General features: G+C 35.5%; 1 protein-coding gene across 1 annotated transcript in view; it reads left to right on the top strand.

The window, feature by feature from the left end:
- LOC150086258 (lysophospholipase D GDPD1-like) overlaps window positions 1-17,590 on the top strand; it is a 79,760-nt gene that overhangs the window by 48,618 nt on the left and 13,552 nt on the right. The window contains exons 6-8 of the mRNA XM_090373789.1: window positions 8,762-8,880; window positions 10,554-10,643; window positions 16,276-16,409. Coding sequence (XP_090229915.1) covers window positions 8,762-8,880; window positions 10,554-10,643; window positions 16,276-16,409 — 343 coding nt within the window. The remainder of the gene's footprint in view (window positions 1-8,761; window positions 8,881-10,553; window positions 10,644-16,275; window positions 16,410-17,590) is intronic.

Raw genomic sequence — 17,590 nt, 5'->3', positions numbered from 1 at the left:
TTATTGCTCTAACTTTTCCGTGCCACCTTTTTTCTGCTCAAGTAATGTGGCAACTTCACTATTCATCCAACTTGAAACCCTCCTCGTGGAGTATTTTTTTTAATGGTAAATATGCGTTCAAGGCATCTGTGATTAATGTTTTAAAAGCATATCACAGTTCAATTGTATTCGTTCTCTGTGCAATATCTACCCAGTTAATAGAGGCCATGTAGTACCTTAAGGCATCGTAATTTCCTTTTCTGAAATTAAAACCCATTCCTTTGCCTTTTACTACTGCTACCTCTCTCTTCATCATCCACCGTAGAAATCCGTGATGACTTCCTCTACTGTCAGCCCTGTTATATCATCTGATTAATGGGTGATGATGAGGTCTAGGATATTCTTTTCTCTAGTACTTTCCCTGACATGTTGATACAAATAAGTCATCTAGTTGATTTAAAAATTTTGTTCCCCATGTCAGTTTCCATCCCATTTACTCCAATCAATTAGAGGCAAATTGAAATAAACCATAATAAGACATTGATGCTTACTTGCCCATTCCATTTGCATGTAGAGGCTTTCGTCATAATCTTCACTTGTTGAGCTTGAAATGCTAGCAAGACATCAAAAGCAGATACTGTTGGGATATCAGAGATGTGGTGTCACACAGACATAAGCAGTGCAAAATTGGAAATTTGTTAATACAATGTGTACAGAAAGGATAGACAGGACAGGGAGGAGGGGTTATGCTGTTAGTTAACAAACACAAAATCTAAAGAAGTGCATCCAATTTATGTTAGTGGACAATGCAATGTTGAGTCTATTTGGTGTGACATAAGCACTGGGAAAGGAAAATTGAGAGTAGGTGTGTGTGTGTGCGCGTTATAGGCATAATGAATCTGATGAGTATAATGAGCAGTTCTGCAGAGAAACAGAGTGGGCCAGTAAATCAGAATGTCTTATAATGGGGAATTTTAACTTTCCAGATATTGACTGGAACTTGTGAGTTGGTCACTTGCACACTAGCAGGACCTTTGTGGATTTATTGGATGACTTTTTCTACAGCAAAATGTTCGAGAGGCAACAAGAGGGAGTAATACTCTTGATCTGATTATCAACAGTGATTATTCATGCATTAAGAATTTGCAGATAAAGGAACCACTGAGTAATAGTGATCACAATGTACTGATGTGGGAATTACTTAAAGATGTAACTACCATCAGGGGTAAAGGGAAGGGCTTTTGCTTTTATAAAGGTGATTACAGGGGTGTCAGACAGTCTTTTTAAATTCTGTACACTGGGATCAACTGATGATGTTACCAATGTTGAATTCTAAATGGGAAGCAAGCCTTCAGGGACTTAATTTTGGAGGCTACTAGGCTTTTCATTCCAACTATGAAATACTGTTCAAGGTTTAGGCCTAAATAGGTGTCAGATGAATTAATGAGGCTCGTGGCAGAGAAGAAAAATGTATGGGATGCATATAAAGTATCAGGTAACACAGAAGCCTATGGCAGATATAAGCTAGTCTGTAATCAAGTCACAAAGGAGGTTAGACAGGCAAAGGCAGATTACGAGAAATCTTTGGCAAAGGATGCAAAGAGTTCTTTACTTATGTAAACTCTAGAAGGAAAGGGATGAATCAGATTGGACCACTTAATGTAGATGGGTTGACTGTTGATGATCATGCTCAGGTATCTGATAAACTGAATGAGTATTTTGCATCCTACATTCACATATGAGGAGTTATTCAATGAGGGGAGTCAGAAGTTTATCAAACTAACAGGGAGCTAAGTGATTTTGTAATAACTGAGAGCAAAGTGGAGGAGAAATTGTTGAAATTAAACATAAAAAAGGCACCTGGGGTGGATGGGATCTATCCAGTTATATTAAACAAGGCAGCAAAGGAAGTAAGCAAACCCTTACCCATAACTTATGAGAGCTTTCTTGGACTCAGGGGAGGTCCCCATGGACTGAAGGTGTACAAATGTATCACCGATTCACAAAGGGGGTTCTAAAGGTGACACAAGTAACTATATACCTGTTAGTTTAACTTGTGTTCTGGGGAAAATAATGGAATCACTAGTTAAAGAACCATTGCAGGACCATCTAGACAAGACTACAGTAATAGTTAATACACAGCATGAATTTGTTAAAGGAATGTCTTGTCTGACCAACTTAATTGGATACTATGATGTGGTCACAAAGGCACTGAATACCAAAACTAATTTTGAAATCATATACTTGGATTTCAAGAAAGCTTTTGATACTGTTGCACATGGAAGACTGCTGTACAAATTGAGAGGTATGGCATTAAGGGTGAATTGCTACAATGGATAAAGGGATGGTTGAGTGGGAGACGACAGAGACTAGTAATCAGTGGACACTGCTCTTCTTGGTCAAATGTTATTAGTGGAGTTCCCCAGGGTTCGGTGTTGGGCCCATTGTTGTTTTGTATATTTATCAATGATATTGATGAAGGTATATCAGGTTTAATGTCGAAGTTAGCAGATGATACAAAGGTTGGCAGGGTTGTTAACAACAGTAAAGACAGTATGCTATTCCAACTGGATCTAGATAAGTTGGGCAAATGGGCTGAGAAGTGGCTGAGAAGTTTAACATCGACAAATGCAAAGTACTGCATATGGGTAGCAATAATCCAAGAGAAATGTACCAACTGTGTGTTACTACACTCAGGGAAGTGGAAATTGACCATGACCTGCCCTGGCAGCCTGCAGGCAGGCTGCCAGGGCAGGTCATGGAGTCTTGTCAATGATCTATAGGAATTTTGCTAGCAGGGACAGGGATGTGATTATCCCATTATACTAGGCAATGGTCAGGCCACACCTAGAGTACTGTGTACAAGTCTAGAGGCCTCATTTTAGGAAGGATGTAGAGTTGCTAGTAAGAGTACAAAGAAGGGCAACAAGATTGTTGAGGGGAACAAAGGGGTGCTTCTACCAAGAAAGGCTTAATTTCTGCAAATTGCAATGTCTGGAGAATAGACACATGTGAGGTGATCTGACTGAGGTGTATAAGGCCTTGAATGGGATGAGCAAGCTGAATGCTGATGGGATTCTTCCTCGTGCTCAAATTAAGAACTTGAGGGGGCATAGATTCAAATTGAGGAAAGACAGTTGTAGAATAGATGTGCAGAAATTTGCCTTTAGCTAGTGGGTAGTTGATTGGTGGAACAGACTTCCATCTTTTGTTGTGGAAGTTGATAACCTAAATAAATTTAAGGCTGAGCTGGACAGGCATTTAGAACGAAAGGAGGTGTGAAATGGGAGGGGTTTTTTTTTTTTTTGGCTGATGCTGCATAAACTTGCTTTCTTGCATCGTATGCCTCTGCTAATGCGCTAAACTAGTCAGCATATAGAAGAAAATTATTCATTTTGATCCTGACTCACTAGGGTTGTTTAAGTATATAAGACCCAGCACAAAAGTGAATGTGCCTTGTTTGTATATAAATGCATATAGGTCAATATTTGCTGAACAATTGATTTTTGGTAAGAATTAATTTGATATGCTGGAGAATTAGTTTGGTTTACGGCTAGAACAGCACTGCTCTTTGTGGACTAATGTTATTCGAGGCGTTCCTCAGGGTTCAGTGCTGGATCCATTGTTGTTTTCAATATTTATCAGTGATATTGTTGAAGGTATATCAAGCTTAATGTCTAAGTTTGCAGCTGATACAAAGATTGGCAGGAGTGCCTAACGACAGTCATCAGGGTGAGCTACTGCAACAAGATCTAGGAAAATTGGGTCGATGTGCTGAGAAATGGCAGTTAAAATTTAAAATTGACAAATGCAAGGTACTGCACGTGGGTAGCAGTAATCCCAAAGTAACTTATTAACTGTGTGGTACTACACTCACTGTAATGGAATGTAAAAAAAACCTAGGGGTTAATTGTGCAGACATGCTGCCAGTACAACTCATGAAGTCAATGATATGTAGAAACTTTGCTAGCAGGGATAAGGTGTTATCCCTTTTTATAAGGCCATCTTAGGCTGCATCTTGAGTACTGTATATAGGTCTGCAGGCTTCCCTTTAGGAAGAATGTAGATCTGCTGGAGTGGGTGCAGAGAAGGGCAACCAGATTGGTGAAGGGAACAAAAGGATGCTGTTACCTAGAAAGGTTTCAGGTCTGCAAATTGCAGCATCTCAAGACTAGGCACCTGCAGGGAGATATGATTCAGGTGTTTAAAGCATTAAATGGATTGAGTAAGCTGAATGTTAATGGTATTCTTCCACTGGCTGAGGCTACATACATGAAGGGGGATAAATTCAAGTTGAGGAAGGATGGGTTTTTTTTTTTTTTTTTTTTTTTTTATGAGAACCCCAAACATGAGAGGTATTAAACCTATAGTACTTAGTACCGTGCTTGGGTTGGAGGTTGAGAAGACGAAAGAAGATATTTGTTGATATTGGACTTGAACTTCTGTAGATTGTAATTTTCAGGAAATACGTATGAAGGAAGGTTGTTCCAGAAAACGGCAGTTGAATGAATAAATGAGGAAGATGAAAAGTTGGTTCTGTGGGTTTGAAGTTGGACAGTAAATGGATGTTGGCTGGTGGCGGCACGTGTTCGGACTGTTTTGAAAGAGAGAGCGGGAATTATAGAAGCCAATTCAGAAGAACAGTGCCCATGGAAGTATCTGTAGAAGAGGCATGCAGCAGAAACAGTGCGTCTATGAGACAGCGAGTGGAGAGACTCTGTTAGAGATGAATCATTAATTAACCGAACTGCCCTCTTCTGAATGGAATCAAGAAGCCTGAGATAGGTTTTGGGGGCACCACCCCAGATGTGGGAACAATATTCCATGGCAGGGCGGATTTGCGATTTATACAGAGTGAGCAGCTGTTTGGGAGAAAAGTAACGCCGAGAGCGAAAGAGAAAACCAAGTTTTTTAGATGCAGAGGAAGCAATATTTGTAATGTGCTTGTGCCAAGAGAGATTAGAAGTCAGGGTAATCCCCAAAAGAGATATATCATTTTGCCTAGAAATCGGAGTGTCACTAAAGATAAGCATAGGAGCAGAAGAATCCTTTTTGCGAGATATAAGACAAGATTGAGTTTTAGAAGGGTTGAAATCAACTAAGTTGTCTTTGCCCCACTGGAGAATTACCTGAAGATCGGCATTTAAGGAATTGGCAGCAGATTTTCGAGAACTTAAAGCTGATTGAGCTGGACAAGGTTTCTCAAAATGGAAAGTTGAATGCAATGTGCTATCATCGGCAAAACTATGGATAGTATTTCCAGTCAATGGAAGAAGGTCATTGATATACAAGAGGAAAAGAGTGGGGGAAAGAACTGAACCTTGGGGGACACCGGCATTAGTGGAGAAGTTAGAAGACAGAGAGCCATCTACCATCACCCTCAGTGAGCGATCAGAGAGAAAACTGGATAACCAATTACTAAAAACAGTTGGCAAACCATAAGATGGAAGCTTGTTTAGAAGACCTTTATGCCAAACACGATCAAAAGCCTTTGAGATGTCAAGAGCAACTACTTGTGTTTCACCGAACCTTTCCATTGAATTAGTCCATAAATGGGTAACATAAGCCAGAATATCACCAGTGGATCGACACTGACGGAATCCATACTGGCGATCGTTGATCAGACGGAAAGTTTCTAGGTAGTTTAAGAGTTGGCGGTTAATTGATTTCTCCATTACTTTAGAAAGAGTAGAAGTAATTGCAATGGGACGATAATTGGATGGGAGGGATTTGTCACCCTTTTTAGGAACTGGCTGGATATGAGCAAATTTCCAAGCAGAAGGAAAAACACCTTTGGAATAAGAAAGTGAAAAAAGGCGGCAAAGAATAGGAGTAAGTTCAGGAGCACAGGTTTTGAGAACAAGTGGAGAAATACCATCAGGACCTGGAGCTTTCTTAGCATCAAGATTCATCAAAATCCTTCTGATATCCTTTTGACGGAAGACCACAGGAGGCATTGAATGGAGCGTGTTAGGAATGGTGGGAGGTGTTTTACCAAGATCATAAATACATGAGCTCAAAGAAAAATGGGATGCTAGCAGGTCAGCTTTATTCTTGGCTGAAGTGACAACAGAACCATCTGGTTTGGACAGAGGTGGGAGCAGAGATGGGCAAAAGTTGCGGCCAATAGCTTTGGCAAGAGACCAGAATGCTCGGCTACCATTAGGGCAAGAAGCAAGTTTTCTACTCTTAGCCTGTTCAAACTCTAGTTTGGACTGATTAATAACTGCTTTACAATTGTTGCGAGCTTTGGTGTAGGCAGAAAATGAAACTGAAGAATTAGAAACAAGCCAATTACGATATGCAACGTTCTTCTCTTGGACAGCCTTAGCACATTTATTGGAAAACCAAGGTTTAGATAAAGGACGAGATTTTAAAGTGGAGTGTGGGATAAAGGATTCCATTCCTGCAAGAATAATTTCACTGACACGATCTGAGCAAACGTTGACATCAGAAGTTTTGAAACAGTAATCAGACCAAGGAAAAGAAGAAAAGAAGTCTCGCAGGTCATCCCATTTTGCATTCTTGTAATGCCAAACAATACGAGGTTGGGAATAGCCATGAGATAAAGGTTCCATTGGAGAAGAGGCAATCACCAAGTTGTGATCTGAAGTGCCTAAAGGACCTCTCACTTCAACCTTGTACTTAGAAGGGTTGTTTGTGAGAAAAAGATCAAGCGTATTGGCTGTATGATTAGAATTGTCCGGTATTCTTGTAGGTAAATGAACAATCTGTGCTAGGTCATTAGTAATTGCAGAAGCCTCAGCATCTCGACCTGCTGGGTCGGTGTGACTAGAAAACGGAAGCCATCTGGAGTTGTGAACGTTAAAATCACCAAGGAAAATTACCTCACTGTTAGGAAAGTTGGACTGGAGAAAGTCAAGTTGCAAAGAGAGGAAGTCAAAGAGCTCCAAGTGATTAGTGGAGTTGGGAGAACGGTAGAGACAACAGATGAATTTTACACAATGAGGTAGAGAGATTTTAAGCCAGAGAAGATCAAAGAGAGGAGATTCCAAATTGCCAAGTCTCTGACAGGGAATATCAGAACAGCCATATGCACAAGTACCACCTTTGAGGCGAAAGGAATCATACAGCAAATAATTTGGACATCTGAGATGAGCAGTAGTTGAATCAACTGATAACTGAGATTCAGTCAGAAAAAGTACATGGGGTTTGGAAGACTGCAAGTGGAAATGGACATCGTTGAGATTAGAATTGAGACCACGTATATTTGTGAAATGAATTAGGAAGTCCTTGGGAGGTTTAGATCTTTTCGCAGATAAGCTTGCTCTATTATTTTGACAATTCATGGTGTATTCAATAGTAAGAAAAAGTGGGTGGGACATGCTGTATGAAGTAATGAAATTTTTGGATATGGCGTACATGTGGTAAGAATATACCCAGATCCTTGACATAACGTGGCCTCGACAATGCTCCCCGCATACACACTACTCGGACTCCCTCCAGTCACTATCTGGCAGAGTAGAGGTAGCAAGATTATACACTAGCTGATCCGGAAGCTTCCTAGAGAGTTACCAATAGGTTCAGTCCGGTGTACTAACTAGCGGCCGGCCTGCGAACACCGTTTTAGAGCTGTACCCTCGAAATGTAAGGAATATTGGATCTCGCCACGACATTCATCATAACCTCAAAAATCATCAATCATACTGCATGGTGGAAGAGATAGGGAAGGGTTGGCCGGAACTTAGCTCTAGAGACTAAACATGGGTTCCACCACTTCAAGCCTCCAATAAGCAAAGTGGTGGTATTTCACCGGTTGATGAGAGTCATCTACCACCTAGTACTGCCTGTTAACATAGAGGGGCGGCGTTCCTCCATGTGGTGTGGGCGCCACACCTCGACCCCTGCTTACGTTGGTTCACACCTGGGTGGTCACCCACCATGTACTTGTGCATGAGGGTTATACCCAGGATTACTAACAGTCCCACCATCGTGAAGGTGCAAGCAGAGGATTTGGCTGTCATAGACCGTCCGGACTTCGCCGAAATTGGGTCCACTTTGACTTGAGTGTCACCCGAATATCAGTTCCATCAGCGTTTTAGACTCACAGGTAGCAAGAACAGCTTGTCTGGCATATCTGAGAGAATGTCTGTGACAGCCTCAAGGACCAGACAGCCTCAAGGACCTAAGGTTGCAGGATAGATGTGTAGAAGTTTGCTTTCAGTCAGCAGGTGGTTGTTTTTTGTGACAGGTTTCCATCTGTTGTGTGAAATGGATGGGTTGATTAAATTCAAGAGAGGACTAGAAAAATTCTTGGAGGGTACGGATGGGTGGATAAGACTGGATAAGATGTACTACTGCTACTGGAAGTCTTATCCAGAAATGTTTTCCAGCAATTTCCTTGGCTACTGTAAAACTATATCACAATGTTATCATATCATAAGGAGGTAAACTGTTTCCTTAATCAGAGGTTTAAGATATGGTAGATGGATGAGGAGGTTCAGAGGTGTAGTTTTACACATTGTTAGGCCTTACAGCATTAGACTTTTTACTGGATTATATTAAGGGGGAACTATATATTCTATTCCTATGTGCAAATGTGTAGGGTGTGAAGGTTCTCATGTAGACATTTGTAAATTAACATACAGAATGCACATTGGACATAAGTGTACACTTTCAAGGTAGCAAGTAAAATCTATTTTTCTTGGTTTTAATACTTATGAGGTGTTCTGGTATATGTTCTTTCGCTATAATGAATTGACAAAGTTAACTTATTTTACAGTAATTCAGTGCTTTATTGCTTATTTTTATTTTTGAATAGGCAATCTCTCTTATGGAAGTACTGGAAGAATACCTCGTTTGAAAGAAGTTTTTGAAAAATTTCCTAATGTGGCAGTCAATATTGATATCAAAAGTGACAATGATACCCTAATAAAAAAGGTTTGAAACTTTTAAGTTTTGTAAATTCTATTCATCTATTAAAGAACATAAAGTTTTGCGACCACTACACACAAAGACCATCAGAAACAAACATGCCATTTATTTTATGGATACCAAACTTATTTCCATGTTTATTGTAATGAAAGGCTTGTTTCATGATAATTTACTGCATGTTTGTTATTTATACATGGTCTGTTTCTAAAATGTAAACATGGCTGATTGTGACTAGTTTATTCATAAAATACTGTTTCTGTTTAGAAATGCTCAAGAAAGTGTATGAGAATTATTAATATTAAATTAAGCCATGTACCTGCAAGAAGAACTGATTGAGCTGTTTAAGGCTTTGAATGGATTGAGTAAACTAAGTACTTGTGGCATCCCTAATCTTGCCAATACAACACACATGAGAGGGCATAAATTTAAATCTATTTAGGATGATTGCAGGATAGACTTTGAAAATTTGCTTTCACCCAGCAAGTAGTTGATTGTTGGAACAAACTTCCACCGTATGTTGTAGAAGTGAGTACTTTGAATAAATTTAAGGAGGAACTGGACAAATTATTAGATAGAGAGAGAGAGATTGGACAGGTAATTTGGGAGGTGTTGTTCCCCCTCTGCTATATGAGCTGCTTTCTTTGCATCATTTGCCACTACTAATGAGGTCAGCTAAAGCTACACTATTCATGGAAAACAATTTGCCAGAACCATCGAGCAGTTAGCTATAAAAGATGAATGACTACATCAAAACTGTTGTGCTGCAGCACCTGTCCAGTTATAACATTTATAGTTTTTGCCTACCCATCGTGATTTTTACCTGATTTTTATTTAATAGTTAAGGTGCAGCTTCAGGGTTCTCGATTTGTGATTATATATTGCAACTGTCATTGCTGCTTTGGAGATTTATTTACTTCAGTTTACATGTAGTGATTGCCAGAAGTGCTTTCAGAAACTGATTGCTAAAAAAAAGTCTATGCAATACTTATGAAAGATACTATGTTTAAGTGACTGTGAAGTCCAGTAGAACAAACCTTTTGGGACTGGTCCCAAAAGTTTTCTGTTATACTTAAATGTGTGTGCATGCAGTTGTAGTATTGCCTGCACTTCAGCAATACTACTAGAACAAATCCAAGTATGCTGTGGTGTTATTTCTGGTTACATTTCTGTGAAACTGTCATATTACTTAATTTTTCTGAACTATATGAGAAACTAATATCTTTAAGAATATACAAGTACAAAATTATTCTGATTTGGAAGGGAATATATACTTTGTACGGTGCAATCTGCAATAATTTATGAAACATAAGGGCCAATTTGAGAAAATTTGAGACTGCTGATGTTCTAGTATGTTTCTAGGATTCTGTGGAGAGAAACTAGTCAATGCATGGCTTTTTTTTTTACTTTGTGACATTTAGTCCTTTATGATACTAAAAAGTGAAATAGTCTTTTCATTTACTGATGGAAAAGCACTGCTCTTACACTAAAATTACTCAGCTTATTCAATATGGAATTGCTCTTCATTAATTACTAATATATTGCAAAAAGCAGAATTTTGGAAATTTTCATTTAGTATTATGAGGATCAGTTTTAAGAATCTCAATTTTGGAATTATGTTATAAAACAACATCTGACGTTGGAATTGCTAATAATATTATACTTGTCTGTATTTATCATAGGTGAGTGAAATGGTCAAGGAATACAGAAGAGAAGAAATAACTGTTTGGGGAAATGTTAGTGATGTGGTGACAAACAAATGCTTCCAAGAGGTGAATTTCTTTTGACTGCTAGAATATCATTATAATCTAGATAAAATGATAGTAGTATACATTATTATTTTCAAGATAAGTTATTGAGAATTATAAATTTTGTTCTACGAGATTGTGATTTAATAAGAAAAGTTTTTTTTATTATTTTTTTTAATAAACCATTATTAATGGAAAATAATTTGTCAGTTTACACTCATATTATCAGTTATGGCCATGCATATTTTCATAATTTCTTGAGATTTAATAAGAAAAATGTTACACAAGCAGGCACATGGTGTGCCAAATCATGGCTTTATTCCACCTATTATAATAAATAAATAAATAATAAAATCCCTGTTATAGACTTTTGAAGGGACTGAAATTACAAACACTAATTCTGTGTTGCTTATTTTCATCTTTTAGAGTAAAATGTTTTTCCTCCGTTCCACTCCCATCTTGTTTTGTATTAATTTTCTTGTTATATGAAAGGTCATAATTAAAAGCAAAGTAGTAATGATTATGGAATTATATTTCAGTGCAGGCATTGATATATAACTATGTAATGTATACAATGTTCATAATAAATGTATGAAAATTGTATAAATTTCTATGTTGTTTTCTTGGGAACGCTTTGGTTCCTCCAGTGATGCTGACTTTTGGCGTTTCAAGCTTAGGCTCAGAGATGACACTTATCTGTGAATCAACCAAAATTGCTATTATCATTTTTAACAATAGTGATCCACATCAACAAAAATGTTGATCCGTTATCTTTTTTTAAACTCAAGGTATTGTTTTTACAATCATTTCGAGACTTATTGTCCCCTATTAGCAAGTGATGGTGCCTTGATTTTTGAATTATTAACCATCTAGCAGTCTTGTCAAAAATAGTCATGTTGGTGCACAAAAAAAAAAAAAAAAAAAAAAAAACCCCTTGCCATTCAGTTTTTTATTGACAGTAGGCCAGTTATTTCAAATTATAAGGAATATAATTATAAAATCACAATTCAAGGAATATAATTACAAAGAACTGTTTTCTTTCTTAATTGTAGCAGTGCAACAGTGTGCTAATGGTGACAACCAGCTTTGTTCCATCAAAGCATTTCACAAGCAGGCAATGTGGTGTATGAAACATGATGCATCACTTAACATACAATAAATTCCTGTTATAGTATTTTCGAATGGAGAGCACCAAAAGTAAGACCCACTCTTCTTTGCAGACCATTTTTCCATTTAAAAAGCTTCAGGAGAGCATGTGAGTGCAATGATGAATAGCTAGACACTGAGTTGTAAAGAGCAGCCGGTCTACCTTCAGAGGTTCAAGTTAAATATGAAATAAATGTCAAACGATTTCCATGAAGTAAACAAACTGTACAATTCATGATTACTAGAATTTGGTCTCTATCACCCCTTTTCCAAAGACAAAGACAACGATAAAATGATTTAACATTTGGGTAGATATCATGGATTTTTTTAGGTTTTTTTGTGGTATATCTGAAAACCTGCACACTTTTAATCTACTTGTTCTTGTTATTTTGGCACCTTCCATTCTTTTTTTTATTTAAAATAATGAAATTTTTTAAAAAATGATTTAACATTTGGGTAGATATCATGGATTTTTTTAGGTTTTTTTGTGGCATATCTGAAAACCTGCACACTTTTAATCTACTTGTTCTTGTTATTTTGGCACCTTCCATTCTTTTTTTTATTTAAAATAATGAAATTTTTTAAAAATATTTTATGAAATTAAAATAACAGAGACATTAATAGAATACAAGCTGCAGAAATTAAATTTTTAAGATATGTTAAAGGATGTATTTGGAAAATTAAATGCACTAGGCATAATCCTTATGGGTTTTGATAATTAACTATATAATATCGGTGTAAATACACCATAGTTAACCCATAGATTTGAGCTACGATTGTAGTGTAGAACTTCGCAACTGAGATGGCTTGTTGTATTACCTGGGTACCTGCCCGCCCACTGATGACGAAGCCAAAAAGCTTCGAAACGATCGTCTGGGTGGTGGTACCGCTGAAAATAAATAACAGTAGCCTTCTCTACTAGAGAAGCGTTATTTATTTGAAGTAATTCAATAGTAGCTATCTTGTTGTGAAGGCAACCACATTATGAGATACAATTAAAACGATGCCTTCTACGCTACAATCGTAGCTCAAATCTATGGGTTAACTATGGTGTATTTACACCGATTTTATATAGTTAAAGGATGTACAAAATTAGATAAAATACCAAACATAAATATTAGAAAGGAATTAAAGATTTACTCAATTAATGGCAAAATTATAGAATATAGACAAAGGTGGAAAGAACATGTAGAAAGAATGGAAGATAATAGATTCCCTAAATTAGCTTATACATATAGAGCGAAAGGAAAAAGAGACAGAGGAAGACCAAAGAAAAGATGGGTAGACCTCTTCGAGATTGGAACAGGCAGATCGCCTAATCCATGAAGGAAGATAAGATAAGAAAATGAACATATTTTGAGTATTACTGTATAAATGTACTTGTAATATTAATATAATAATAATGCTGTCATTAATGATTAATGAAATTTAGTGATGCTATGTTGAACACATATGCACACACAAAAAACAAATTACTGTATCAGCAAGGAAAGCAGACGAATACTGTTGAATAAAAAAAAAGAAAGAAAGAAAAAAGCTGAGGGAGAGTGTGCATATGCAACAAAATAGCTAGATACAGAGTTTTGAAGAGCAGCCTATCTGTTTTCAAAGGTTCAATTTAAATATTAAATACAGTTAACCCTCGTAAAGCATAGTAGTTAGGTTCCTACAAAATCTTGTGCAATGTGAGACTGTGCTATATGGGACTAAGAACCAGTACAAAAAGGAGGTTACATTTCAAAAGCTAACAAGAATGCACCATTTTTTTTTTTTTTTTTTTTTATATATATAACTATCGGAAACTTAAATTTTATTAAAAATAGTAATAACTGAACAAACATCTTACAACCTGTGATACTTGTCAGCTAATGTATGTTCATTTAAATTTCTTCCTCTTCATTGCAGCTAAGCACAGTCAAATGAGAACATTTCCACTATTGCAGAATATCTTCACCTTCTGAACTTTCTTCTGCAGCATCTAGATTTTGTGTATCTTCTGCTCTCTTTATCTGGGTTTGTTTGCTTTTGCTTGATAGATCTTTGTAAATTTCATGGTATGGAGCTAAGCATGTTTGAAGTTCCCTTTAGAACTTAATTCTACTTTCAGTCAAATGATCTGCATTCAAAAAATTGGATTCTAATTGTGCTCAACTAAGTTTATGCCTTCTCGTATGCTTTTTAGTATAAAATTTGAAACTTCGGAATTTTCATCTGCACTAATCATCCTTTGAATTTATTTAATTTATCTCCAATGCCACTTCACCAAATCCGCTTTGCCAGCCTCTTTTTCTACCAGTAATTCATGAACATCTTCAGTAGTCATATCATCAAAACCTTCCCTTCCTACTGACTTAGCAAGTTCTATCGCACCGATTCCATTTTCTGCCAGTTCAACCATGTTTCCTGAATGAACAGACTGGCCATACATTTTTCCAACACTCATTTTATGTTGACGGTTTGACATCTTTGAGTGATAAAGCTATGATTCCGATACAGTCCACAATTAAAAAATTTTTCCATGCCTCTATCATTTCAATAGATTCAGAATCAATGTTTTCCAATATCCATTTTAACAGTTTTCTGATGTAATGAGTTTTAAAGGTAGATATAATGCCTTGATCTAATAATGAATTAAAGAAGTTGTATTTAAATAAGTTGAATTAAAGCAGTTGTATTAGGTGGTAGGAACATTACTTCAACGTTTGGATGACTTGAATCTTTTGGATGGCCTGGCATGTTAATTAATATTAATAAAACTTTGAAATCTAGATTTTTTCCACTTTAAATAGTTTTCCACAGCTGTCACAAAACAAATTAGAAACTATTCTTTAAATAAATTGGCAATTATCCAAACTTATTTGCTTTCCAATATACTACTAAAGTGTTTTTATTTACACCTTTCATTGCATGAGGATTAGAGGATCTATAAACTAGCATAGTTTTTATCATATAATCTTCTAATGCATTACTGCACATAAGTAATGTTATACGATCTTTTGATGCCTTAAAACATGGTGCAGTTTTCTCTTTTTTTGAAATAAACATAAATTTAAATTTAATATTTTTAATAAATATTAAAAATATTAATAATAAATTTAAATTTTTTTGAAATAAACGTTCTGTTGGGCATTTTTTTTTCCACCGAAGACCTGTCTCATCGGCATTAAAAACATGATGTGGTGTGTATCCATGCTCTTCGATAATTTTTTGAAATTCCTCTGCATACCAGACTCCGGGTTAACTGAAGATTCTACATATTCTTTTAAATGGTTATAAATTTTTAGTGCCTTTTGTTTAATTACATTGCTATCTAATGGGATCTGTTTTTTACTGCTATTGTCAATCCAAATACATACTGAGTGCTTTTCCATTTTCTCAATTATTGGCACTCGGGAATGAGCTGTCATATTTGGGGAAATGAAAGATTCTGCTGCAACAGCAGTTCTAATTTTCTATTCATTTTTCTTTATGGTCTGGATTGTTGCTTCATTTAAATTTAAACTTTTTGCAATGCATGATACCTTTCCCCTTTTTTTAAGACTATCCAAAATTTGTATCTTTTATTCTACAGAAATAAAGTTTCTTTTGGGCAGTGCTTTTTTTACTTTCCTTAGGCATAATTTTGAGCTGGAATTTAATTCACAACAAAGAAATTATTCCAATATTCCAATAGTAGTATAAGGAGAAAAGTGTTTAAATGTGAATACTACAGCTGTTAAAAAATGCCTGGCATGGTACTTCATAGGATTGACTATGGCACCAGAAGAAAAGTTTTTTTAAAAGTGGAATTGTTATTACTGTATATGTATTTTTTTATGAAAACACATGAATAAAAGAGATTTGGAGTCGAGATTTTTTTTTTTTTTTTTTTTTTTTTATCTTAGCATTATTTTAAATAGTTCATGCCAAAAAAAAAATTACTTGAGTGGACACATCAGTATATTGCAGCAGTGAAGAATCTGATGTTTTTAAAATATATTTAAAATCTGATGTTTTTAAAAAATATCACTTAAAATATAGCTATTTTAAGTAATCTGTTGTTATAAACAAAGTTCATTGAAGTATACAAGTAATAAAGTTCATAGGAAAACCACTGTTTCTTTTTCTAAATATAGCAATAAGAGTTATGTTTTCTTTACTTTTATCAAAAAAGTACTCAGCTCACTTTGGCTGACTGATCAAAACAATTGCCTTTTCTCCTTTACTTGATGCTTCTCTTTCATTCATTTCTTGAACATTAGTTCTATGCCATTTGCATTTGAACAGCCCAACAAAGTAAGCATACCTATGAGAAAAAAAAACTTTTTTGGGTAATGTGGAAATAATATGCTGGTTTGTATAATAGCATATATTTCTTAACTGTGACCTTTTTGCTGGCTAATATGGTAGTATAAAACTGCCAATGTATCTTCATTTTTTAAAATAAAAAATAATTTAGTTAAGTAATATCAACATTATTTTTAAAAATACTACAAAAATGCCATTTTTGATAATACCTATGTTTTTCTAGAATCCCAAGATTCCACTGTTTTTCTCAGCAAAAAGAGTAACAACCTTGGTGCTGCTTTTTTATACTGGATTATTACCATTTTTTCCAATAAAGGAAACCTGTTTGGAACTTTTATTGCCACATGTAGTGTTCAGGTAATCAGATATATAGGTCACTTGCTTTAATATTTGTTTTTATCCCATATTTTTATCTTATATAAAATTTCTTAGTGATATGGTAAGAGATATAGGATATTCAATTAAATATACATACTCAATTTAATATACATAAGTATATTAAATTTAGTATGTTTTGTATGTTTGTAATCAGATGCAATTAAAATTGTTATTAGTATAGGCCAGTGGCATCTAAACTTATTTCACTCGCGATCCCCTTTATTAAATATAAAATTGACACGGCCCCTTGATATAAACCCTGGGATAGGATGACCAGATTTTTAGAGAAGAAAAATGGAATTTTATAAATTATGTAGTGCAATGCATGATACCTTTCCATTGTTTCCATTTTAATTTGCACATTAAAATAATTTAGTATTTTAACTGAATACAGCAAAAACAACAAATCAAATTCTTATTCTTCAACTAAGATTACAAAACAATAAAAAATGAACAATTACAAAACAAAACCATTAATGAGAAGGATGAGCCTGGATAACTGGCAATATTTGGTGCAATGTTTGAAATTACTAATCTCGTGTCATCTGGATCAAGTCTGGAATACTTTTTTTATTTTTATAGTTGTTAATTTTGAGGAACCAACCTCACACAAACATTGCTATCTGAAAGGTAGCAATGTTTGTATCGCCATTTTTGATAATTCTGGATACTCATCCAGAATTATCAAAAATGAAGAGAAAGCCAAAATTTTTCCCAAGTAGTCTTGAAAAGAGCACACAATGCTTCGTCAAACGACAAGTCAATAAGATCTTCCTTTTGTTGTATGGTAATTTTGGGATATGAAAAAATATCAAAAGCAAAGGAATCACGAATCCAATACAACTTTTTTTCTGGAGATACATTAAATCATTTGGAAAAATTCTTAATTAGCATTTAAATCATTAAGTTTTTCAAATATATATTAACAAGAGAACTAAGTTTTCCAAGCCATTTTTGATTTGTAAACAATTGAGCAAGGTTCTGATTTTTATCTGATAAAAACAATAAAATTTCGTGTTTGAGGTCAAAAAAGACATCGCAACACTTTACCACTGGACAACCACCTCACTTTCGTATATAAAAGAAGCGTTTCATCCCATTTAATTACAAAGCATTGTGAAAAGTCTGCTATTTAAGCTTCTACTTTTTTAATAAAGTTG

Source organism: Mastigoproctus giganteus, chromosome 5 (genome assembly GCF_048544385.1).
Source record: "Mastigoproctus giganteus isolate SK-2022 chromosome 5, ASM4854438v1, whole genome shotgun sequence".
Classification (NCBI taxonomy): Eukaryota; Metazoa; Arthropoda; class Arachnida; order Uropygi; family Thelyphonidae; genus Mastigoproctus; species Mastigoproctus giganteus.
Note: the sequence above shows the minus strand (reverse complement) of the source record. Positions and strands in the feature narration are given on the sequence as shown.